General features: G+C 39.9%; 1 protein-coding gene across 1 annotated transcript in view; it reads right to left on the bottom strand.

Moving 5' to 3' along the window:
- Dnah11 (dynein axonemal heavy chain 11) overlaps positions 1-22,610 on the bottom strand; it is a 292,006-nt gene that overhangs the window by 224,707 nt on the left and 44,689 nt on the right. The window contains exons 14-23 of the mRNA XM_048339712.1: positions 21,864-22,256; positions 17,902-18,234; positions 17,372-17,626; positions 17,116-17,285; positions 16,366-16,588; positions 11,507-11,623; positions 11,331-11,417; positions 5,687-5,845; positions 4,305-4,388; positions 2,483-2,641 (exon numbers count right to left, since the gene is read on the bottom strand). Coding sequence (XP_048195669.1) covers positions 2,483-2,641; positions 4,305-4,388; positions 5,687-5,845; positions 11,331-11,417; positions 11,507-11,623; positions 16,366-16,588; positions 17,116-17,285; positions 17,372-17,626; positions 17,902-18,234; positions 21,864-22,256 — 1,980 coding nt within the window. The remainder of the gene's footprint in view (positions 1-2,482; positions 2,642-4,304; positions 4,389-5,686; positions 5,846-11,330; positions 11,418-11,506; positions 11,624-16,365; positions 16,589-17,115; positions 17,286-17,371; positions 17,627-17,901; positions 18,235-21,863; positions 22,257-22,610) is intronic.

Here is a 22,610-nt window from a genome sequence, read left to right on the forward strand (position 1 = left end):
ACATAGTTGAGATGACAGACATGCACCACTGCATTCAGCTTTTTTTTTGTCTTTCTGGTGTGTGTGTGTGTGTGTGTGTGTGTGTGTGTGTGTGTGTGTGTATGCGCACAAGTCCTGAGGTATTCCTGAGCTTCTTTTGCTCAAGGCTCTACCATTTGAGCCACTTCTGGCTTTTCCTGAGTAGTTTATTGGAGATAATAAGCATCTCACAGCCTTTTCTGCCCAAGCTGGCTTCAAACTGTGATCCTCAGATCTCTGTGATCTTCAGAGTAGCTAGGATTACAGGCATGAGACACCAGTGCCTGGCCTGCATTCAGCTTTTTATTGCTTGAGATATCCTTTGTCCATACTGGCCCTGAATAACAAATGTGCCCCTGTCACACCTGGCTTGTTTGAATCCTCATTAACTTTTTGCATGAGCTGGCTCTGAACCACGATCCTCCTGCTCTCTGCCTCACAAATAGTTGAGATTATAGGCATGAACCACTACAGCTCAGCCTGATAGTTAAGAAACACTCTTCCACAACCCACATTATCTACCTTGCAAATCAGAGCTGACACAGCCCCCTTCGGTTGTAGGAAAGTCATTTCCTTTCTTGTTCTCATTTTAAAAATCCAGTCTCTGCTTCTTGAAAACAGCCAAGTCTGGCTCTCTTTTCCTTGTCCACGAGTACAGCACCAGCACTGTCCTTCCCTCCACATAGGGTGATCAATAATCCAGATTGCGCAGGACTATGGAGTTTCATAGAATATGGGGCTCTTGGTACTAAGACTGAACCTGGAAAGTCCTGGGCAAGTCAGAGCTGGTCACACTGCTTCTACATCACTCTAACCTCACTTGCAATGGGAGCCAGGTCTACTGTAGAGAGAAAAGGAGCAAGGATGTGTAACTGGGCAATCTGTGTCCTGAATTCAGACACCTACCCAGCTGGCAAATGGAAACTGAATCCAATCCAGTCTCCTCTTATATCCCAGACATAGCCTAGAAGAAAGTGCTTTTTGCTATATTGTCTGAAAACTTTTCTTTTTTCAGCTATCAGAAAGATGGGATATAGGTAAGCAAAGACCGTGGTAAGGGAGTGGGGAGCTAGATGCAAAGTCAATTGCATATTAAGAGCATAGAGACTTTTCTACATCAAATATCCAATGTCAAATGTACCTTATAGAAAATCCTATAAAAATAGTTAATTTTAGGGACTATTAATTGAGCATAAAGCACAATACATATGGATATAGGTCTCAACACATACACACACACATTATCCAATTTGCTCACCAAGACTACAGGGAAAACATTGTTTTGATAATACAGAAGAGTTAATCAAGGTAGGGAGAGGAAGTAACTTGACCAAGTTCCCATAATTTCCAAGTGTTAGGCCTGGAATCACATAGTACGTGCTGTATGATTCCCACTTTTCCACGACCTCCCTAATCCCCCATTTCCCTTTGCTATAAACTTTCCCTGAATCATGACAACTTTTTTTCAGTGTGTACTCCAGCTCTAGATTAGCAAAGAGAAAATATGAATAGCTCTCTAGCTTCCTTGTACATATTTTAAATTCATAAAGTCACATTCCATGAAAAATCCAGTGTAAGGGTGACACATTTGCTTTTTAATAGAAACAGAAAGGCAAAAAAATAGCTGGAAGGCAATGGTTCATACCTGTAATACTGCTCAGGAGGCTGAGATGTGAGGATTGAAGCTCAAAGCCAGCACATAAAGGAAAGCCCAGGAGACTGTTAACTCCAATTAACCACAGAAAGCTGGAAATGGAGCTGTGGCTCAAGTGGTAGAACTCTAGCCTTGAGTGAAAAAGCTTAAGGACAGCACACAGGCTCTGATTTCAAGCCCTAGTACTGGCACCAAAAAAAAAAAAAAAAGGCAAACACATGTCTGAGCTAGGCATGAGCACATAAAAATCCATTTTTAAGTCTTGCAATAGAATTGGAAATAACAAGTTGCGTTATGTAAGAAACTGTAACCCCTCTGTACATCACTTTGACAATAAAGAAATGAAAAAAAAAGAATCAGAAAAGACATCACATGAAATGGACTCTAGCGTACCTCCCCAAAAAACCAACCCAATTTACAGTATCAGAATTTCCTGTCTCTCCAAATCCAGTTCTAAACATTCAGGTCCACTCCACAGCCTATAAGGTTCATTGCTATCATTTGGTATTCTGTAAAATGTCTTCATATGGTGTCATTTACCTCAAGATGTCTCTAATGCCTAAGAGCAGATAGCATCCTCCTCACGTTAACAAAAAAACCTCAAACCAGAGAAGTGACCTGCCTGGAGGTCACAACCAGTAAGTGATAAAAAGGGACTGAGATTGCAATCTTTCTCACTGGTTCTCTCTGAAGGAACTTGAGCTCTTGCACAAGACTGGCAATATTGCCACGTGCTCCACGATGATGCAGACTTAGGGGTAACATCTCACGGTCAGGACAATACTCAGCTACTGAGAACCAGACACTCACCCCAATGGCTTTCATCAGCTGCTGCCAATGCCGGTCCCTGAGGGCGGGGCTCTGTAGCTCCGAGACAGCTCTCAGGGAGGTCATCATGTCCTTCACCATGCCTTCTAGGCCTGCATAAGCATCCCAGGCACGGACTGCCTTGTCCAGAGACCACATTTCCTGAAGAAATGGGTGGGGGGAAGGAGAGCAGCTTTATAGATATTATAATAATAACATATTCCTAATTTTCCTCCTCTGGATGACTAAATAAACATGTTCCCACCTCTGGGAGAAGAAAGTGAGAAAGCACTGAAGGCTCTGGGCTATGGGGCTAAAAGCAGAGAAAGGGGAAGCAATCCACAGGCTCCTGTGTTGATTCTGCAATGCACAAGCCATCTAGGTAGCCCAGGTTCTCAGTGATGGATGGATGCTCACTAGAACATAGATGCAGGAAGTGACAGTCTAGAACAGATGCCATAAATGGGAATCCAGGTTATGCTGGCTCACTAAAATAGCAGCCTGGAAATATTGGTTCTTCTCTCCTTGGAATATAAGTACATTAAGATGTTTCCAACAGAGTCCTTCAGCCTAGAGAACAGAATTTTAGCAACAAGGAAAGAACAGTGCCAATTGTTTTGAAAGTAGACATAAGCCTGGCTCTGGAGGCTCACACTTATAATCCTAACTACTCAGGAGGCTGAGATCTGAGGATCCCAGTTCAAAGCTACCCTGGGCAGAAAATTCTGTGAAACTGTTAGCTACAATTAACCAGAAGAAAAAATTGAAAGTGGAGATGTGGCTCAAGTGGTAAAGCACCATCCTTGAGCAGAATAAAACAAACAAAAAACCATTTGAGAACTCTAGGCCCATAGTTCAAGCCTCAAAACCAGCATATACAAGCAAAAGATAAAGAGATAAAAGTTCTGCAGTTGGGAGTGGAGGTGGCAGAAAGAGGAGATAACACATGGTAGAACAGTTAAGTACAAGGAGGTCTGATGGCCCCACAGCATCAGAAGAACAAGAAAGCCTTGAATTATGGGCTTTGAACTGGGAGAACAAATGGTGCTGGCAGAAGCTTAATGCAGGACGTGGGTGAAGGAATATTATGGGTTGGAAAAAAAATTCCCTGGCCTCAATTTTTGAGACAGAGTCTACATTGTCTAGGCTACTCTCAAACACATGGTCTCAAGGAATCCTCCCAATTCAGCCTCCTGTGAAACTGGGATGACAGGTGTGTGCCATCACACCCAGAAGGCACATCTAGGTGTCAAGTGTCTTTCACTGGTTTGCAGCTTAACCAAAGAAGTTCTCTTGGCTTCAGAGAGCACCTGGCTGGGGAGCTACTAAGGCACTAAATCTAAACACGCGAAGTTTTGTATATACTGAGCACTCGTGGAATACCACAGTTATTCGTTAGTTACAAAAATAATATGGTTTTAAATAAATGTAGAGGTGACAAATTCCTACCAGTTGCCTATATACTGGAACTGAAAGGTGCCATGTCAGAAACAAAAATGTTCAAGGTTGTTAAGGGCAGAAATCAAAAGCTAATTCGTAAGCCTTACCCCCAAGCCCTGACGCTCTAGTCAGCCGCAGGAAGCTCGTCATTATAGTTGCTCTCATATATTCATTAGCCCTAACATGCTTTTATCAACACATTCACAGGAAGGCAAGCCTGATTAGAAGTGCAACTGTCTGAGAGTGAAAAAGTACTATCTGGTATCATTCTCTCAGAAGTAAATAAGGCCGTGCAGCCCAACACACCAGACACAAGGTTAGGAAAGATGGAAGGAGGTGGTGCTGAGAGCCATAAATTGTCCTAGCAGACAGTTATTGAACTCGCCTTGGCAAACCTTCTGAGTTCCACATCCATCTGTTCCACATTAATCTGCCTCCACTGGGTTTTAGTCCAATTATCAATGCTGCTCTGAAAATACACAAGCAAATAAAAGTGTCAACAACATTTGGTGAAAGCAAGTGTCCGCAGCAAAATATATAAGCTGATGATACACAAGGACACTATCAGCCAGTGAAAAGACAATTTTTTACAATATTAACTGCACTTGTCAAAACTTTCCCATCACCAAAACAACAATAACAAAAACTCCAACTGACAGAACATGTCCAGTTTAAGGTTAAAACATTACGATATATTATTTTTAGGAGCAATAATAAATTCCACATCCTCATTATTACTTAATCCTGTATACTTTGAACTAATTGTTAAGTATGTCATTAACAAGCAGGTTTCTATAATCCTACATGTAATATAAAATAAGCTTTCACGAGACAATCTCCACCATTTCTTTACCATATTTTGTGCCTTAATAGGGTTGTTGTTTTTTTTTTTAAATCTGGGCCTTGAGATTTTGCTTAGGTTTGTCACTCAAAACTGGTGCTCTATCATTTAAGCCACAGCTCACTTTTGGCTTTTTGGTGGTTAATTAGAGATAAGAGTCTTGTGGATTTGTCTGCCTTGGCTAACTGTGAACCATGATCCTCAAATCTCAACTTCCTGAGCAGCTAGAATTACAAGCATAAGCTCCCAGTTTATTGTACATTTCTATATGCCTTTTGAGTAATACATATAAATTAAGTGGAATATATTTTTCAAGATGTCTGATTCTCTCTTACCATTATGTTTAGGTTTTCTGTGTAATTATTATGTACAAATGTGCTTTTATACATGTAAATCTGGGTATAAACATGCTGGTATACACTAGGGGCTATGCATAGCTAATATATACTTACACCTTAATTTTTATTTATATTCTATGTAATCCTCCCAAACGGTCTGAGACAGGCAGCTCATTATATGAACTTCCATCTTGAACCTGGGACAAAAATAACTGATATGCAGGAAAGAATATCCCACTAGCCATGATATATGAACCTTTATGAGAATAAAACCAAATGTATATGTGTTGTAAGATGATAGAAACATTAAAAATTAGCTGTAATCCTAGGTTCACAGAAGGCTGAGATCTGAGGATCATGGTGAAAAGCCAGCCCATGCAGGACAGTCTGTGAGACATTTATTTCCAATTAATTACCAAAAAGTGGAGTGTGGCTCAAATTGTAGAGTGCCAGAAAAAGTTAAGAAATGGAGACCATGCCCTGAGATCAAGCCCCAATATAGGCATACACACAATGCTAAAAATTGTATTTCTACAAAAGAATGACTTAGAGAAAAAAAAAGGTATGCTTCTTAGATGCATATCTTACTCTAGCGTAAACAATGACATCCCAGAGGCCCTTGAGTAAGCATATTTCTCTGCGACACTGTCTCATTTGCTTGTAGTCTGGAAGAGCCACTTCGAAGAGGCGAGTGGAGTCCTGCATCTGACTCATCTCTTCCTCTAATGCCTCCAGCTCCTGGTTTGCCTATGGAGAAAATGCATACCTGCTTACCCACTGTGAGAGCCAGAGAAAGCCATACTGAATGGAAGCTCTGCTCTTTTAATTTTGTAAACTCTGATTTTACAGCCAATGTGTGGACAAATCTGTAGAATAACCAATGGTAAAATGTGAGTTTGAGAAAGGAAAGCATTAAGGAATACAATCATGTTAGCAATACGCTTCTGCTGTACCAATTTCAGCAAAACTGTCTCTAGTGTTAGATTTCTAGCAATACTATTTTCCCTCTTGGTTTTCACTGAACAGCTGGAGACTTGGCTGGGGAGTAACAAGTGAAGCTCTAGAAACTTCTAGGTGAGACTAAATTCGCTTTTTAAATAAGCACTGAAGTTTATAAAAGTACTCTAGCAATTAAAAGCACCCTGGAGATGGTAAGTAAGCTAGAATGCACTCAAGGGAATTCATGAATAAATTTATTGATACACAGCCACCTCATATGAAAATCTCACCTACTGATTGCTTTTGGCAAGGATGATCTGTCAAGTCATTGATATGGAAGAGGTATTGACATCAAGGATAAGCTGGCTGGTTTCTTTCTTGAGAAGCCAACTTTTTCAATCTTATCTTTTTTTTCAATTAACAAAGCAGTATATGCACATAGAAAAGTCTGAGGTACAAAAGAGCTTGCAAGACAGAAAAGCCATTTCCTAGGTTCACTTTCCTGCCCAGGGCCATGTTTGCCTATCTTTCAGTTCTAGACTCAAGCTGCTCTTTGCTGAGTGAGCAGATCAAAACCTCATGGTAGCTTCCTAGATCCTTTCTCCCATCTTCTTCCCAACACTCAACTGCTTTAGTTCTTCTAATTCTCATTTAAGCCTGAAAATCAATACTAATCCTATTATGTTCCATGAAGCTCTAACTTTTTGACATATAAAAATTGTATCATCTACAACATGATATTTATAACATGTACATATTGACCAGGCACTGGTGGCTCACACCTGTAATCCTAGCTCTTGAGGAGGCTGAGATCTGAGGATCTTGATTCAAAGCCAGCTTTGTCAAGAAAGTCTGTGAGGATTGGGGCAGCGACCCAACAGTATGTAACTAAAACCAAACAATTACTCAACATATAAAGGTCAAAAATTGACCTCTCACGGGAATACAATAACTCAAAAGCTATGTATGTACGTTCATATAAGACTACTGTCCACATATTGTCTAATATCGACATTACATTTAAAGCCCTAAGTGAACTTTCTTGGGCGTGGCCACATGGCTACTGTATATGTTCTAGATACATTGTATATTGTATATATGTCTACCTGAACTAGAGAAGGGATAGAAAAACAGGGCGTAAGATATCACAAGAAATGTACACATTGCCCTACTATGTAACTGTACCCTTTTTGCACAACACCTTGTCAAAAAATTTGTGTTCAATTAATAAATAAATTTAAGTTAAAAAAAGAAAGAATGTGAGACTCTTATCTCCAGTTAACTAAAAAAATAAAAAGCCCAAAGTGAAGGTGTGGCTAACGTGCTAGAGGACCAGCTTTGAGCACAAAAGCTCAGGGACAGCACCCAGTGCTGAGTTCAAGTCCCAGGACTGGAACACACACACACACACACACACACACACACACACACACAACTATGTATATATAATGGAATGGTTCAGTCAAATTCACACATCAGCACTTCATATTTTCTTTAGACTGTGTCAAGTACACCTGAGAGAGACACAGAGAAGACAGAGAGAAAGGAGGAGAGAGGAAGAAAGGGGAGGAGGACAGGAAAAAGAAAAAGTAGAAAAGGTAGACACAAAAAGAGAGAGAGGGGGTTGGGGCTGGGAATATGGCCTAGTGGCAAGAGTGCTTGCCTCCTACACATGAGGCTCTCGGTTCGATTCCCCAGCACCACATATATGGAAAACGGCCAGGAGGGGCGCTGTGGCTCAGTGGCAGAGTGCTAGCCTTGAGCAGGAAGAAGCCAGGGATGGTGCTCAGGCCCTGAGTCCAAGGCCCAGGACTGGCCAAAAGGGGGGGGGGGGGGAGGGAGGTGAGGTGCTACCCAAGTTCCTGCGTTCTTCCACTCCTCTACTGTGTTATGGTGTGGTGAGCATGTTGGTCGTGCCAGGATGCCAGCAATAGGCTAGCAGCCTTCCACTGCTATGATGAGCTAAATAAAGCTCTTATACTACAAACACAAAGTAAAATAAAAACTATTCTTATTTTATAAACTCTCTCTAGTCTTTTAACTATACTATCTATTTACTTATTAAGGTTATATATCTGTAGTTGGATGTTGGGGTGGCAGGAAAGGAGGGGCTCCCAAGATGCCTCCCTATGAATACCAAAATCTAAATGTTCAAGACTTTTATAGAAGCAGTGTTGTGCTTGAATGGAAACTGTGTACATTTCTTGTGTGCATGAACAATTTCCTGAGCACTCATGATAACTAAGAGGACATTGCATACAATCATTCCAATAGTTGTCATACTGTATGGCTGAGGTAATAATGATCTGTACATGTTCAGTACAGATGCAGGGTTCTCTTTCCAAATGCTTTTGGTCAGTGGCATAAATGAATCTGGGGATGTGAAATGCACAGATATGGATGGCAGACTGTAGGTCTTTGAATTAATTCCTCCTGAAATGTTTTATCCTTTCACTGAATTCAGTTAACTTGGTATTAAACTCTCTGTTCCATATAAAACAATGTAATACCCTTTCATTTTGACAAGCTGTATTTTCACAATCAATAATTGGAGATTTTTAAACTTAGGTTTATAAATTTTAATAAACAATTTTACACTTATAACAAGGAAGGAGTATGTGCTCACATGCCAGTTTAGAAAGTGTTTCTTATCCTTTTAATGTCTTTCTCAGTTCTAGTCCTCTATTTCCTACTATAAATTAAGCCACAATTTTTTTTCTTTTTTGTCCATCGTGGGGCATGAACTCTGGGCCTAGGTGCTATCCCTGAGCTCTTCAGCTCAAGGCTCATGCTCTACCACTTGAGCCAGCCACTTCTGGTTTTCTGGTGGTTAAATGGAGATAAGAAGTCTGCCTAGGCTGGCTTTTAATTGGGATTCTCAGATCTTGACCTCCTGAGTAGCTAGGACTACAGGTGTGAGCCAACAGCACCCAGCAAGCCACAAACTTTTATTACTTAATAGTTTCAGATTTTATATTTTTTGCTATATATAAGTAAAGTATATAGCAAAAATATAATGTGCATACATATGGCTAAGTGCTAAAATATTAAGATATATGCTTTTGAAATTATGTGGTTATATATGTGTGTGTATGTGTATTTCAATTGATCTTTTTGAGAAACAAGTATATATTCAAATTCAAGTGACAATTTTCACAGTTGTAAAAACTGAGCACTTGCTTATTTTGCTCAGCCTGAACTGTTTTTTTTGGGGGGGGGGCAGTTCTGGGGCTTGAACTCAGCGCCTGAGCACTATCTCTGGTTTCTTTTTGCTCAAAGCTAACACTACCACTTGAGCCACAGCACCATTTCCAGCCTTTTCTATATATGTGGTGCTGAGGAATTGAACCCAGGGCTTCACACATGCAAGGCAAGCACTCTACCACTAAGCCACATTCCCAGCCCTCAGCATGAACTTTTATTGTCTCCCAATATCTCAAGCTTTGTAAGGGTCCCTAGTCTCTGTCTGGTTTCTTTCTACTGCTTCTCAGGTACAATGCTGCACTGGTGGACTGTTTTGCCATCAGTTCATATGTACTGAACATCTGTAGGACCCTGAGGACAATACTTTTTCCTAGAGATTTGGGCTCACTTCCACTAGGTGCTAAAAAGAGCTACATTTCAAGTTCCTGACCTAGAAATTCCTTACTCATAAAATATTCAATTTTAACAAATTGAACTACTCAAACTGTGAGGCTAGGGCTGTTTTCACCTTCCTTGAGGATTGTCTTCCTTCCTTCCCCTACTGAACCTTAGTCAAGACCAACAGGACATCTCTTCAGTTACCACTGCAGGCTGCAGGCATCCTTGGGCAGCCTGGGGTGTGTGTGTCATCTCCCTTTGGGAACACTAATCCCTACCAGGCATTCAACTCAATACCCTAGACTTCCAACTTCCATGTGTCCTTACAGCTGCACAGGTTTCCACATCTACTTCTGTTGTTTTCAAATACTCATAAAAGTTTCTTTTTTTTTCTTTTACTGATTTCTTTTTCTTGTGAGCTCAGCAGAAGTTCTAAAAGCACTGGTAGATCACATCTATGATCCTAGCTGCTCAGGAGGTTGAGATTTAAGGATTGAAGTCCATGAGAGTCTTTTCTCCAATTAATCATCAAAAATAAAAAGTAAATACAGAAGTGGAGCTGTGCCTCAAGTGTTAGAACATTAAGCCTTGAGAGATAAAAAAACAACAACAAACAAACACCTCAGGGACAGTGCCCAGGCCCTGAGTTCAAGACTCAGGAACTGCACACACACAAAAAAACACACCTTTTTGTGATAGTGTTTCCAGCATCTGTTTTTATTAAAAAAGGCTTTTCCAAGATGTCTATACACACACCAAAGTCAAGGTATTTTGCTATTTTTAATCATTTTCCAGTTTCTAGTACACTAATTCCATTATTCCTAGAAATATACTCCCAGTCAGACACTAGTTGGTGGCTCACACCTATAACCCTAGCTACTCAGGACACTAAGATCTGAGGCTCATGATTCAAAGCCAGCCCAGGCAGGAAAGTCTGTGACATTCTTATCACAACCACAAGAAAAAAAACAAAGTGTTGCTGTGGCTCAAAGTGGTAGAGTGCTAGCTTTGAGGGAAAAAGCTCAGGGACAGCACCCAGACCCCAAGTTCAAGCCCCACTACCAAAAAAAAAGAATATGAATATATATATATGTTATATATATATGTTAAATTCAAGTCATTATTTGATCACTGAATGCATTAATATAATAAATAAAATAGTTCATTGTAAGTCAGGATGGAATGACTTCATGATATTTATATCCAGGTTTAGGATAAGTTACAGGCTTATCTGAGTCCCGTTAATAGTTATGAGCCAAATTATTACAAAGGCAGAAATTTATGGTTAGAATTTGACTGTTGTTTTAGTTATCCAGAATTCTAATCCTAGTTCTGATACTGACACTTTTATCTCCAACAAATTACTTAATTACACAATCTTACTTCTTTATCTGAATTGGGAGGGTAATGGAAGTCACATCTAACAGATAATAAGAACTAAAAGAATTAATATATATTTAATTATATGGGCATATTGTAAGTATTAAAAAATATTCATTGTTACTTTCACTAGTATGGTGACTTCTATGGTGGAGGTGGTTTGGGAGACATGACTTAAAACTCAGTACAACTCACGTGGGGAAGCCTGCGTATGTCTGGGTTTTATGTAATCCTCAGTTGCCATAACTAATACAAACCTAAAGGCGAGCCACAGCAGGATCTAGAATCTCAAGTAGATACCGTTATGCACATGAAATAGTGGAAATATTACCTTATCCAGCACAGTGTATGGGTTTTCCGCACAAAAACCAAGAGGGGCATAGCTTCTGAATCTGTCTCTGAATTCTACTTGCTTTTCCTGATCAGGACCAATAAATAAAAAAAATGAGCAAATGAATGATTAAGTTATCAAACACAAGCAAACCAAAAACTTGGTAAGTAGCTTACATCAAACCAAAGACATTTTTTCCTTAGAAGAGTGACTTCGGCATTTTGGAGAGGTGAAACCTCATGTCTGACAGTTGATGCAATTTTTTTGGTTGTTTCCCATTGCTCTGGTAATTCCTGTGCAAAGTAAAAATGAGAAGTTATTTCACTTCCTAAGAATAGCTCGATCCCATTGGATTTGATTATTCTTACTTCCTTACACTGAGCCATGACATCTTCCCATGCTTAGATAAGAAGTCTACGCAAAGGAAAAGCTCAAAGTGATTGCAGGTCTTAGTGCCAAGACTGAAGCACAGGCTGATCCTCTAGTATTTCTGAGGTTCTATTTTCCGGGCATGTACCAGAACAGCTGTCATCTCAGAGTCTCTGGAAATGTTTTCAAAATGAAGAGAAATTTCCTAATTATTATTTTGTGGCAGTAGTAATAAAATTCAAGTACTCTGGAAATGACTGTTGATCTCTGACATCTAGAAAAGGAATACAGTCACATTTGACAACTTAGTGGATAAAACAGGTGCTTGGAATCTGATGGGGCCGAGAAGGAAACCTGAGTCAACCCTGCCCTGTCTTCTATGGACTCCCAAGGCTCTTGCCTATGTGCTCTTTCTTGGTGGAGGGATTTTAGCATTGAAATTGGCTTATTTAAATGACTGGGATTTGGAGAGGGAGAAGCCGTGAAAGGAAGAAAAAGTTAATTTTTACTTACTGTTGGCCAATAAATAAATAAAAATAACAAACAGTTCAGGAACCAACAATTCTATTCTCCCTGTCATAATGCCAATAGTTGAAAAGCAAGTTATTTTCTTTAAAGAGCCCTGGTGCATAATTACCACCTGGAATCAGTTCCTATGTGCTGACCAAGCCAAGTGTTATTTCTCTGGGTCATCTCCTAGGACACCAAGACTGTCTGGTCACACAAAACCACCTATATAGTTCCAGGGGCTCTACTTATTAACTGAAGTGCAAAATCCAAAGGTTCTACGGACTATTTTGTAACCCTTGATAAATATTTGATGAACAATTCAGTAACTGCCAATTATAAAGAGTGACCTTTGCTGAAAATGGATAGTATCTGTGTGGTGGTGGTATAGTGTTTCTGAGGGAAAACAGTCTTATATTGTTATATAATCTGTCAGAATGAACAAGAGGCACATGATCTTATTCCACATTACAGAATGTGCTAACGCATATGGACCAACATGTCAATGAATCTAGGGGATTCCTGGACAACTCTGGAATGGAGAGATCGACGCTCTCCCCTTGTTATGCTTCCTCTTATCAAAACCTGTATCATCATTTGTAGAGTTGCACTCTACTAAATATTATATGAAGTCATTTCAGAAGCCATAGCTGGCCTTTAAAAAGTCACATTAAACAATTCTGGCCCTCCTTAGTCAATAAAGCTGTTTTGCACTTGAGGAATCCTAACACTTAACCAAAAAAAAAAAAAATAAGTTTTCTTGAAAACCTGCAGATCAGATGATATTTCCAAAGTCTATGTAAATGAAATGATCCAGGTTGGTAGCACTGAATCTGAAGCTCAAAGGAATGACTAAGTTTCAGCAGGTAGGGAACAACAAAAGCAGGAGAGGACAACAAATCAGGATGGCAGAAGAGTGTGGGCCTTTGTAGTGTGTAAGAGAGAGCAGCAGATGAAGGTTTCTGAGCAGGAAGGGAACTGTAACTTCAGGGTAGATTGTGTAGATGGAGTATGAACAGGAATTCACTGAACCAAGAAACTACTGCTAGGGCTAAGGCCAGAAGTAGGAAGGACTGAAGTGGAAAAGCTACTGATTTTTGCAGGTTGATTTTATCCTACTATTTTGCATCACTAAGAACAACAAATGCTGGTGGGGATGTGAGGGTAAAGGAGGTAAAGGAACCCAATCACATTGCTGGAAGGTAGTTTGGAGATTTCTCCACAAAACTAAACACAGAACTAACCTATGATCCAGTAATCATAGGATAGCTATCCATAATATCACAAGTCAGAATATAATAAAGACACTTGCACATCCATGTTCATTGCTGCACTATTCACCATAGCCAAGTTATAGAAATAGTCCATATACCCTTCAAGAGACAAATAGATCAAGGTGTATATGTGTGTGTGTGTGTGTGTGTACATATATCGAGAGAATATATACATATATTAATTTTACTCATATGTATGCCATTTTCAGGGAAGTCAAGTCAAGCTCAGAGACACAAAAAGTGCATGTGTTCTCTCACATGTGGAAGTCAGATCTAATTTACAAACATATATAAGCATACATGGGCTCATATACATGTAAACACACACTGACAATGAATACCAGGAAGTTGAGTCAGGGGTCAAGGGGAGGGAAGCAGACAAATGGAGAGGTGAGAAAATCTGGTTATATACTCAATGTACACCTATGGAATGGAAGTGTGTATAACTAGAGGATATGAGTGGAGCTGGAAAAGGTTGAGATTTATTTTCAGGATAGACACAAATCTAGAAAAAATTTTACTGACTTGCATGATATTGAAACAAATGAAGCATGAAGAGATTGGAATCTTGTTACTCTCCAGGTACAATTTGACTATTTTTCCTCCTGAACTGCCTAAATTACTCACATAGTGATACACATATCATAAGTGCCCTGCTTCCAAGTACTGAACCTTAGAAACTGAGAATTTAATAATCCCAAATCTGGAGTCTCTGTTTAAAATTTCCTCACTGATTACTTATGGTACTGGCTTCTCTATGAGATATAAATCAAATCTAAAATCTGACTCAAAGAGTACCTAAATCTTCTTAAAAACAATATTTGTACTTGGATCTCCTGTAACTATTTCATCTCTCTATCCTATTATGTGTTTATCTGTCCACAGCTTGTCATATCACTCTACCTAACAAGATTATAAGCTCTAAGGATAGATTTCTATTTACAGAGAATAACTCGCACAAAGCAATTCTTTATAGTTTTATAGTCAAGAGAACACTTGTAAACACATTGTTGCAGTTAATCTTCACAAAAGAAATTGAGGTCTATACAATGGTTCAGCCAATATGGAAGTAAAAGTTTGGCAGTTCCCCAAAAAGCTAAGTATAGCGTTATCATGTGACATAATAATTCTACTCTTCAGAGTATGTAAAAAACATATGACAGTGAATATATACACCAATGTTCATAACAAAGAGATGGAAATCAGCCAAATGTCCATCAATAGAGGAATGGGTAAGCAAATTGTGGGCATAAACATACAATGAAATATTACTCAGCCATAAAACAGAATGAAGTATACAGACAAGGTAACCCAACTTTGGAAATATCACATCATGTATACACACACACACACACACACACACACACACACACACACACACACACACAGTTTGTATAAAACTGCCAGAAGAAGTTACTGTAAAGGGTCAGAACATGATTGGCAGTTGCCAAAGGAGAAAGTAGGGCCTGGCTGTAGACAGAGGAGGGGAATGGGTAGTGAGGAAGAATAGGTATAAAGTTTCAAAAGGCAGAACATTTAGGGAAGGGGGAACTAGATAAAAGTGGTTATTATACAACATTGTGAATATACTAAATGCCACTGGATTCTATATAAAAATGTGACTTTCAAGTTATCTTAATGGTGAATTCCATCTGAATAAAGAAAGAAATTGCATATTGAAAGAATAAATAAATAAAAAGTTTTAAAATAATCTTAAAGTAATATTAACTAACCTGTCAAGGCAAACAAATGAGATGAATTCACACCAAATTTGAATTGTTTGTTCTGACCACTAAACTAGAGGAATGGGAATTCAATGAAGGCTTTTTGGTTCATGCGTCTAATGATGGCATTTGCAAGGTTAAATTCAAGTCCAGCCTGGAGCACCCTCCTCCACTACAGAACTTCAATATGACCATGACAAGACAGGCTCAGTTGTGAGTTCTTGGTTCCTAAGTTCAGTTAGAATATTTTAACTTCCTCATTTTTCATACAGCAGCTTCAACCCATAGCTAGGCATAGTAGTATATGTCTGTCATTTGAAGCTAAGTGTGAGGTTGAGATTGGGAGGACTGTAGCTCCAGGCCAACCTGGACAAAAAAGTCCCAGACTCCATCTCAAAGGAGGGAAACCAGATGCAATGGGACATGCTTGTGACCCCAGCAATGACAGGAAACCTAAAGTAGTTAGATGGTGGTTCAGGTGCATGCCAGGGTAGAAAGACTCTACTCAAAAATATCCAGCAAAACAAGGCTAGAGGCATTCCTCAAGTGGTAGAACACCAGCCAAGCAAGTATAAAGCCATGGTATTAGCTTCGGTACAGACCAAAAACAAAAAAATCAAAAAGAGTAATAGATGGAGAGGCTGTCTGCCACTCAGATATCCTTATCAGAAAGGCAATAGAGCATAGTGATGAAGAATAAGTACTCTGTCATAAGGTATACTTAGAGTTCAGTGTTAGCTAGCTTTACTATTTACATGACAGTGAAATGTTATTAATTTGCTTAAGCTTCAGGTTCCTGACCTTTTGCATGAAAATACTAATGCCAGCTGTGTGCTGGTGGCTCACACATGTAATCCTACCTATTCAGGAGGCTGAGATCTGAGGATCATGGCTGGAAGCCAGATCAAGCAGAAAAGTCCCTATGAGACTCTGATCTCTCTCTTTTTGGGGGAAGGGAGGGAGGGAGGGAGGGAGGGAGGGAGGGAGGGAGGGAGGGAAGGAGGGAGGGAGGGAGGGAAGGAGGGAGGGAGAAAAATAACAAAAGAAAATATTAATACCTATAGCAGAGACTGTTAGGAGGGCTTCAAGACTGTGTGTTAAGTATTTGGTAGAAGGTTATGCTCAATTTATGGTCATTGTGGGTGTTTTTCCTCCACTTACCTCCAGCTGCATGTAGACTTGCTCAGGCATCTTCTGCCCATAGCTTTCCAGGAGTGTGATAGTTTCTTTTAGAGGTTCAAAAAGCTCATCAGTGGCTCTCTGTCGGCTTCTCACAGCCAGAAGATGCCCCATAATGTCAACTAAGCCATCATGGTCCCCTTTATTTGGTTCTTTCTGAAGTCCAGCAACTGTATCTTTTATAAATTCTTGTAGCTCATTCAGACTATCAAATGTATACATATACATATAAGTATATACAAAGTAAGGTCATTAAAGCATTAGCAGCATAAGATTTGATTGAGACTTTTGTAAAATACTGAGGTTTGAACTCAAGGTCTTATACATGCTAGACAGACACTTCCCCTTGGCACATTCCTAAAGTCCTTTTGGATTTTGTTATTTTTTGAATGGAGTTTTTATGATCCCATTCAGGCCTCTTATGTAGCTAAGATGACACAATTTGCTTAGGGCTTTTTTTTAATGGTTGATATGGAAATCTTAGGAACATTTCACCTGGGCTGGCCTACAACCATAATCCTCCTGATCTCAGTCTAAGAAGCCAGGATTACAGAGGTGAGCCACCATGTATATTTGATTGAATCTTATTTTCACCATGTGTCTCATTAATCATTATACATTATCTGTTAAAAACTGACATTATCAATGCTCTTAATATTAATACCCAATTACAAAATAGTTAACTGTTAATAGAAGTTGGAGTAATTTCAAATATCAAAATACAAAAGGTACCTGTCAATGACAAATCTCTGAAGATGCTCCTGGAACATCCAGCTCCATTTTTTAATCACGTTTAGCAAGCTCAATTTAAAAGGTTTCATGTCCACCTTGAACCAACTATTAAACACTCGGAAGTTATCAAACTTGCTCATCTGAACATACAAGGCCTCATAAATGTCGATCTACAGATTAGAACAATAAAAAGTAACTAAAACCACTGCCAGGACAAGCCAGTTAACTACATTAAATATTGAAGAGTTCTCCTTGCCTGTTCTTTGAATTGTTCAAGAGTTGGTGGTTGCTCAGGGATTTCTTCAGTGGCACGGGCATCTACCTCCTCAGGTGATACCGAATGACCATACAGGAGAAAGTGCTTCAGAAACTCCGCTCGGTCATCCACCCAGAGGTACGCGTAGGTCTCCAGGGAGTTCCTGAAGTCCAAGACTTTGTTGATGACATCTGCCACTCTGTTCATGATCTCCTGCCTGACCTCTGCCAGGCCCAACATGTTATCCATATCATTCTAAACAAAAGGAAAACCAAGCACATATTTTCTTCTTATTTTATCAATTGTGTGTAACAGAATTATTTTTCAAGGCAAATCTTCAAAGGGAAAGTAGTTGGCAAAACACACACACACACACACACACACACACACACACACACACACACACACACGGTGTTTTTTTTGTTTTGTTTTGTTTTTACCAACTTCCTTTCTTATGTTTCCCAAGATCTCCATTTACTTTTGGATTATTAATTTAAAGAAAATGTAACCACTATTTTCAAAGAACGTACCTGGTAGTTGGCTATTTCTAGATGAGCCGCCACTCGCTCCATCTGGGCAGACATTCTAAAGCTACTGCACAGCATTTCTTCTACCAGATCATAGAAGCCATCCCCCGCCTCTCTTTCCATTGGAGGTTTGAACACTATCTCAGGAGGCATTAAGATCATTTGTGCTTGAAAAAATGGTGCAGGTTTTGATTGCTTCTCTGTGTTCATCAGGAAGAAGTCTAAGTCATGCAGGATAGCCTGAAAAAAGCCCTCCACTACCATGTCGTCAATGAACTCTACATAAATTTTCCAGGTGTCTAGAGAAGGATCAGCTTTGAGGAGCTTCCTGTTTTCCTAGAAACAGACAAGTATTAAAACATGAATACTTATAATCAATATGTCAAATGCCAGTGGCTCAAATCTATAATCCTAGCTACTCAGAAGGCTGAGATCTGAAATCTTTGTTCAAAGCCAGTCTGGATAAGAAAGTCTGTAAGATTCTTATCTCCAACACCAAAAGCACCAAAAGAAAAAAAAAAGCCAGAAGTGGAGCTATAGCCCAAGTGGTAGAGCACTGGCCTTGATCAAAAGCAGCTCAGGGACAAAGCCCATGCCCTGACTTCAAGTCCCAGAATTGCCATGAAAATTAAACAAACAAGCAAATAAAAAACAAATATAAAAATGAAATCATTCTATTGCACAAGTTTGTCTTTTTAAAAAGGAAAACTGCATTTCTGGGATAGCACAAGAACATTCAAATAACAGGCTGTAGAACCTTGACCTACATGACAAAGATCTAAGCAAGATTTAATATCAATAAATTTATGTCCAATACACATTCAAAACTCATTCTTTAAACCAAAACAATAAGGAAGATGCTATCCAATACAGACAGGAAAAACACTAGTTATCAATGAAATCTGGAAGTATTGAGTTGGGCTGTAGTTCTTGCTCTGTCTCTTAACCACCTTGGCTTAGATTTTGCCTTCTAAGACTTTTGTCTGTAAATGATATTTCTTTTATTTGTCCTTCTAAAAACACTGCTCTGGGATATCTGAACATCAATAAGTCAAGGAAGAGCTGTGCCTATTCTCTTTTAACTTAAGGCTTGTACTCTTGTCATTTGAACCACAGCACCATTTCCAGCTTTTTCTGTGATTAATTGGAGATTGCAGGCTGGGAATGTGGCTTAGAGGTAGAGTGCTTGCCTTGCATGCATGAAGCCCTGGGTTCAATTCCTCAGCACGACATGAACAGAAAAAGCCAGAAGTGGCGCTGTGGTTCAAGTGGTAGAGTGCTAGCCTTGAGCCAAAAGGAAGCCAGGGATAGGGCTCAGGCCCTGAGTTCAAGCCCCAGGACTGGAAAAAAAAATGGAGATGGCCAGGGCTGGCTTCCAACCATGATCCTCAGAATTTAGCCTCCTGAGTAGCTAGGATTACAGGGGAGAGGCACCAGTACCTAGTAATTTTTAAGTATGTTATTGTTATTATAAAGGTGATAATATGGAGGGGTTGCTGCTTCATAAGTCAGATAATAAGTACATTTCTTTTTGCACAATGTCACCTCTTCCTTTGCTTTCTCCCATATTTTTCCTCCCAACCCTGTCTACAAGTTGTTCAGTTCATTTTCAGTATAGTGTCTACTGTGTACTACTGTTGCATTTGTTCACCCTTTCCCCTCTATTTCTGTGTTATTATCTTTAGTGTACAAAGGAGTTGCCATTTAACAAAGCAGTTTATTAGTACAATGCATCTTGATCAGTGACACTCCTTTCAACATTCTCCCCCACTCCTCCCAACACACCTTTATTTTTCTTAAAATTGTAGTATGTACATTGAAGTGATTGCATTCTCCCCCTTCTCTTTATTCATCTGTGCCTCTCCCCTTTGCACTGCCCTCACCTGGTGCTTATTTTGTTGGGCTTTGACTTTGACTTTCTAAGAAATTACACTAAAGTTCGTCCTTGAAGCTACCATCATTCAGTTAATATGTTTGGACTTACTTGAATGCCAACCAATACATTTATTTATAGGTTTATGGGCTAATTCTTACTTCCACATATGAGGGAAACAATGCAACCCTTGTCTCTCTGGGCCTGACTTAATTTTTTCTGTCTTTCAGTTTGTTTACAAGTAGTACACTATGGTGAACAGTGCTGCAGTAAACATGGTTGTATGGATGGCTTCAGTGTAACCTGATTTTTAGTCTTTTGAATAAATGCCTAGGAGTGGAATTTCTGGGTGATAGGGTAACTATGTTTAGTTTTTTGAAGAACCTTCATGCTGCTTTCCAAAGTGACTGAACAAGTTTACATTTCCACCAACAATATAATAGGGTTCCCTTTGACCACATCCTCACCAATATCTGCTACTGTTTGTTTTCTTAATATTAGTTGAGCACTATTTTGCCCCACCCACCTATTGTTTTATTTATGCTCGAGAAATGCTGAGGCAGCAACAGGCCATCTTCAAAGGAAGCTGACACTTCAGTCCATTTTTTTCCCAAAGTACATTTCCCATAGATTGTAATATATGCATATTTTTGTATTGGAATAAGGCTTGGAAGCAATTAGACTAAACCAAATTCAATGGGCTCAATGGAGTGAGAGGAACTTGGAGAGATAGTAGAGCAAAAGGAAAACAACTTTACAGGCTATCATGTTCAGCATCTTATTTTAATGATATGAAAATAAATGCCATTAGCACAGTTACTGTCACCCTGGTAGGCAGTGAGCAGCTGAGCTAGGACAGGAAACTAGACCTCAAATGCCCATATTCTTATGCAGCACACCCATACACCTGGTTCTGTATTGACTTTCTCTTTCACCATCTGAGACTCTTTCTCCAGATTGCACACTGTGCACGTATCCCAGCTACTCTCCCCACCAGCAGTATAAGCACTGGGTTCATAGTCAGTGCTGAGAAGCCAAGGAAGAAAAGAAAAATCACCAAAGAGTTTCAACTCAGGGCTTTACACTTGCTAGGCAGGCACTCTACTCCTGAGCCACGCCTCCAGTCCTTCTTACTCTGGTTGTTTTTAAGATCCTTCCTACTATACATAGCATAGTGGGAGCCACTGTGCCCATGTTGAGAAAGGGTCTCATGAACTTTTTTGCCTAGGTTGTGCCGGAACTGTGAGCCTCCCAATCTCTGGTTCCTAAATAACTTGGATATCAGGAATGAACTACTAGTGCCCAGCTTACTGTCACTATTTTAATTACAACTAACATTTATATAGTTGTGATTTATTACCACCTTCCCTGAATTGAGTATAAACCCCACAATACAAGCGTTGCTTTTGTCTCTGTGTTTGCTTGTATCTGTTCTATTTTCCTCCCTCTGTTTTTCATTGTTTTATTTTTCTATTTAGTTGATAACCTTTGCTGTTGTTCATGTTTATGGTGTTTTGCTGGCCCTCAGGCTTGAACTCTGGGCCTGGATACTGTCCCTCAGCTCCTTTTGCTCAAGGCTAGTGCTCTATCACTTGAGTCACAGCACCACTTCTGGTTTTTTCTGTGATCAATTGGAGAGAAAAGTCTTACAGACTTTCCTGCCCGGGCTGGCTTTGAACCATGATCCTCAGATCTCAGCCTCCTGAGTAGCTAGGATTACAGGTTTGCTCTAAGACAACTCTAGGAAGATGTTCTTTTCTTAAGTAGAGTAACTATAGATGCCTTCCTTAGAGATGGCAGAGAAGGTTTTATAACTTGACACTTCAGAGGCTTTCAACGAACAGTGACCACTATTAATAGCATCCCAAAGAGAAAGGAAGTAGGACAAAGACGGGGATTCTACCTCTAGCTTTTCTTTTTGATCAAACCGCTTCACATTCTCATCTTTTCCCTCAGGAATCAGGGTAGTGAGTGAGAGCTATGGAAATTACAAGCAAGTAGCAAAAAGGTTTCACTTGAAATGCCAAAGGAAACCATTCTCCAAGGTAATAGACAAGATCTATTAACTTTCATAATCTTAAAAGGCCATTACCTCTACTAAATTGTGTATCTTGCGGCCATCCTCTTGGATTAACTTGTACTTTTTAGCAAACAGATCACCCTTGTCCTCCAAAGCCAAGGCCATCTCCCTCCTGTGCTCTCTCCTGGGCAGGAGTGGACATTCGGCCCACGCCCGCATCATCTGCTGGAGGGCCTGCACATTGTGCTGCGTGAGCACCACTCGACGCTCCAGCTCAGCCGTGGCCACCTGCACCCTCTCCACATAGGCCCAGCAGTCGTCCTGCCATGTCAGCCACTTCGCAGCAGCCTGGAGTTGCTCATCAATAGCTCCCAGCTCAGCTTCAATCAGAGGGTACTCCACTTCCAAAAGAGTCTGTTTCAGCTTGTTGTACCCATGCACAAGAAGCTCAAGTTTCCCAATGTACTGAGCAGAAAAGACAAAGATCAAATATGTAAGCTTAGCTAGGTGCCGGTGGCTCATGCCTGTAATCCTAGTTACTCAGGAGGCTGAGATCTGAGAATCACAGTTCAAAGCCAGCCCAGGCAGGAAAGTCCATGAGACTCTTATCTTAAACTAACCACCAGAAAACCGGAAGTGACACTGTGACTCTAGCCTTGAGATGAAGAGCTCAGGGACAATGCCCAGGTCCAGAGTTCAAGTCCCATGATGGATGATAGATAATGTTAACTCATTTTCCATCCTAGTAGTACCAACATGCCATAGGTCTGCACGCTAATCATTAAAATACAAAATACTTCCAAGCAAAAACATGCTTTC

The sequence above is a fragment of the Perognathus longimembris genome, chromosome 2 (genome assembly GCF_023159225.1).
Source record: "Perognathus longimembris pacificus isolate PPM17 chromosome 2, ASM2315922v1, whole genome shotgun sequence".
Lineage (NCBI taxonomy): Eukaryota > Metazoa > Chordata > Mammalia > Rodentia > Heteromyidae > Perognathus > Perognathus longimembris.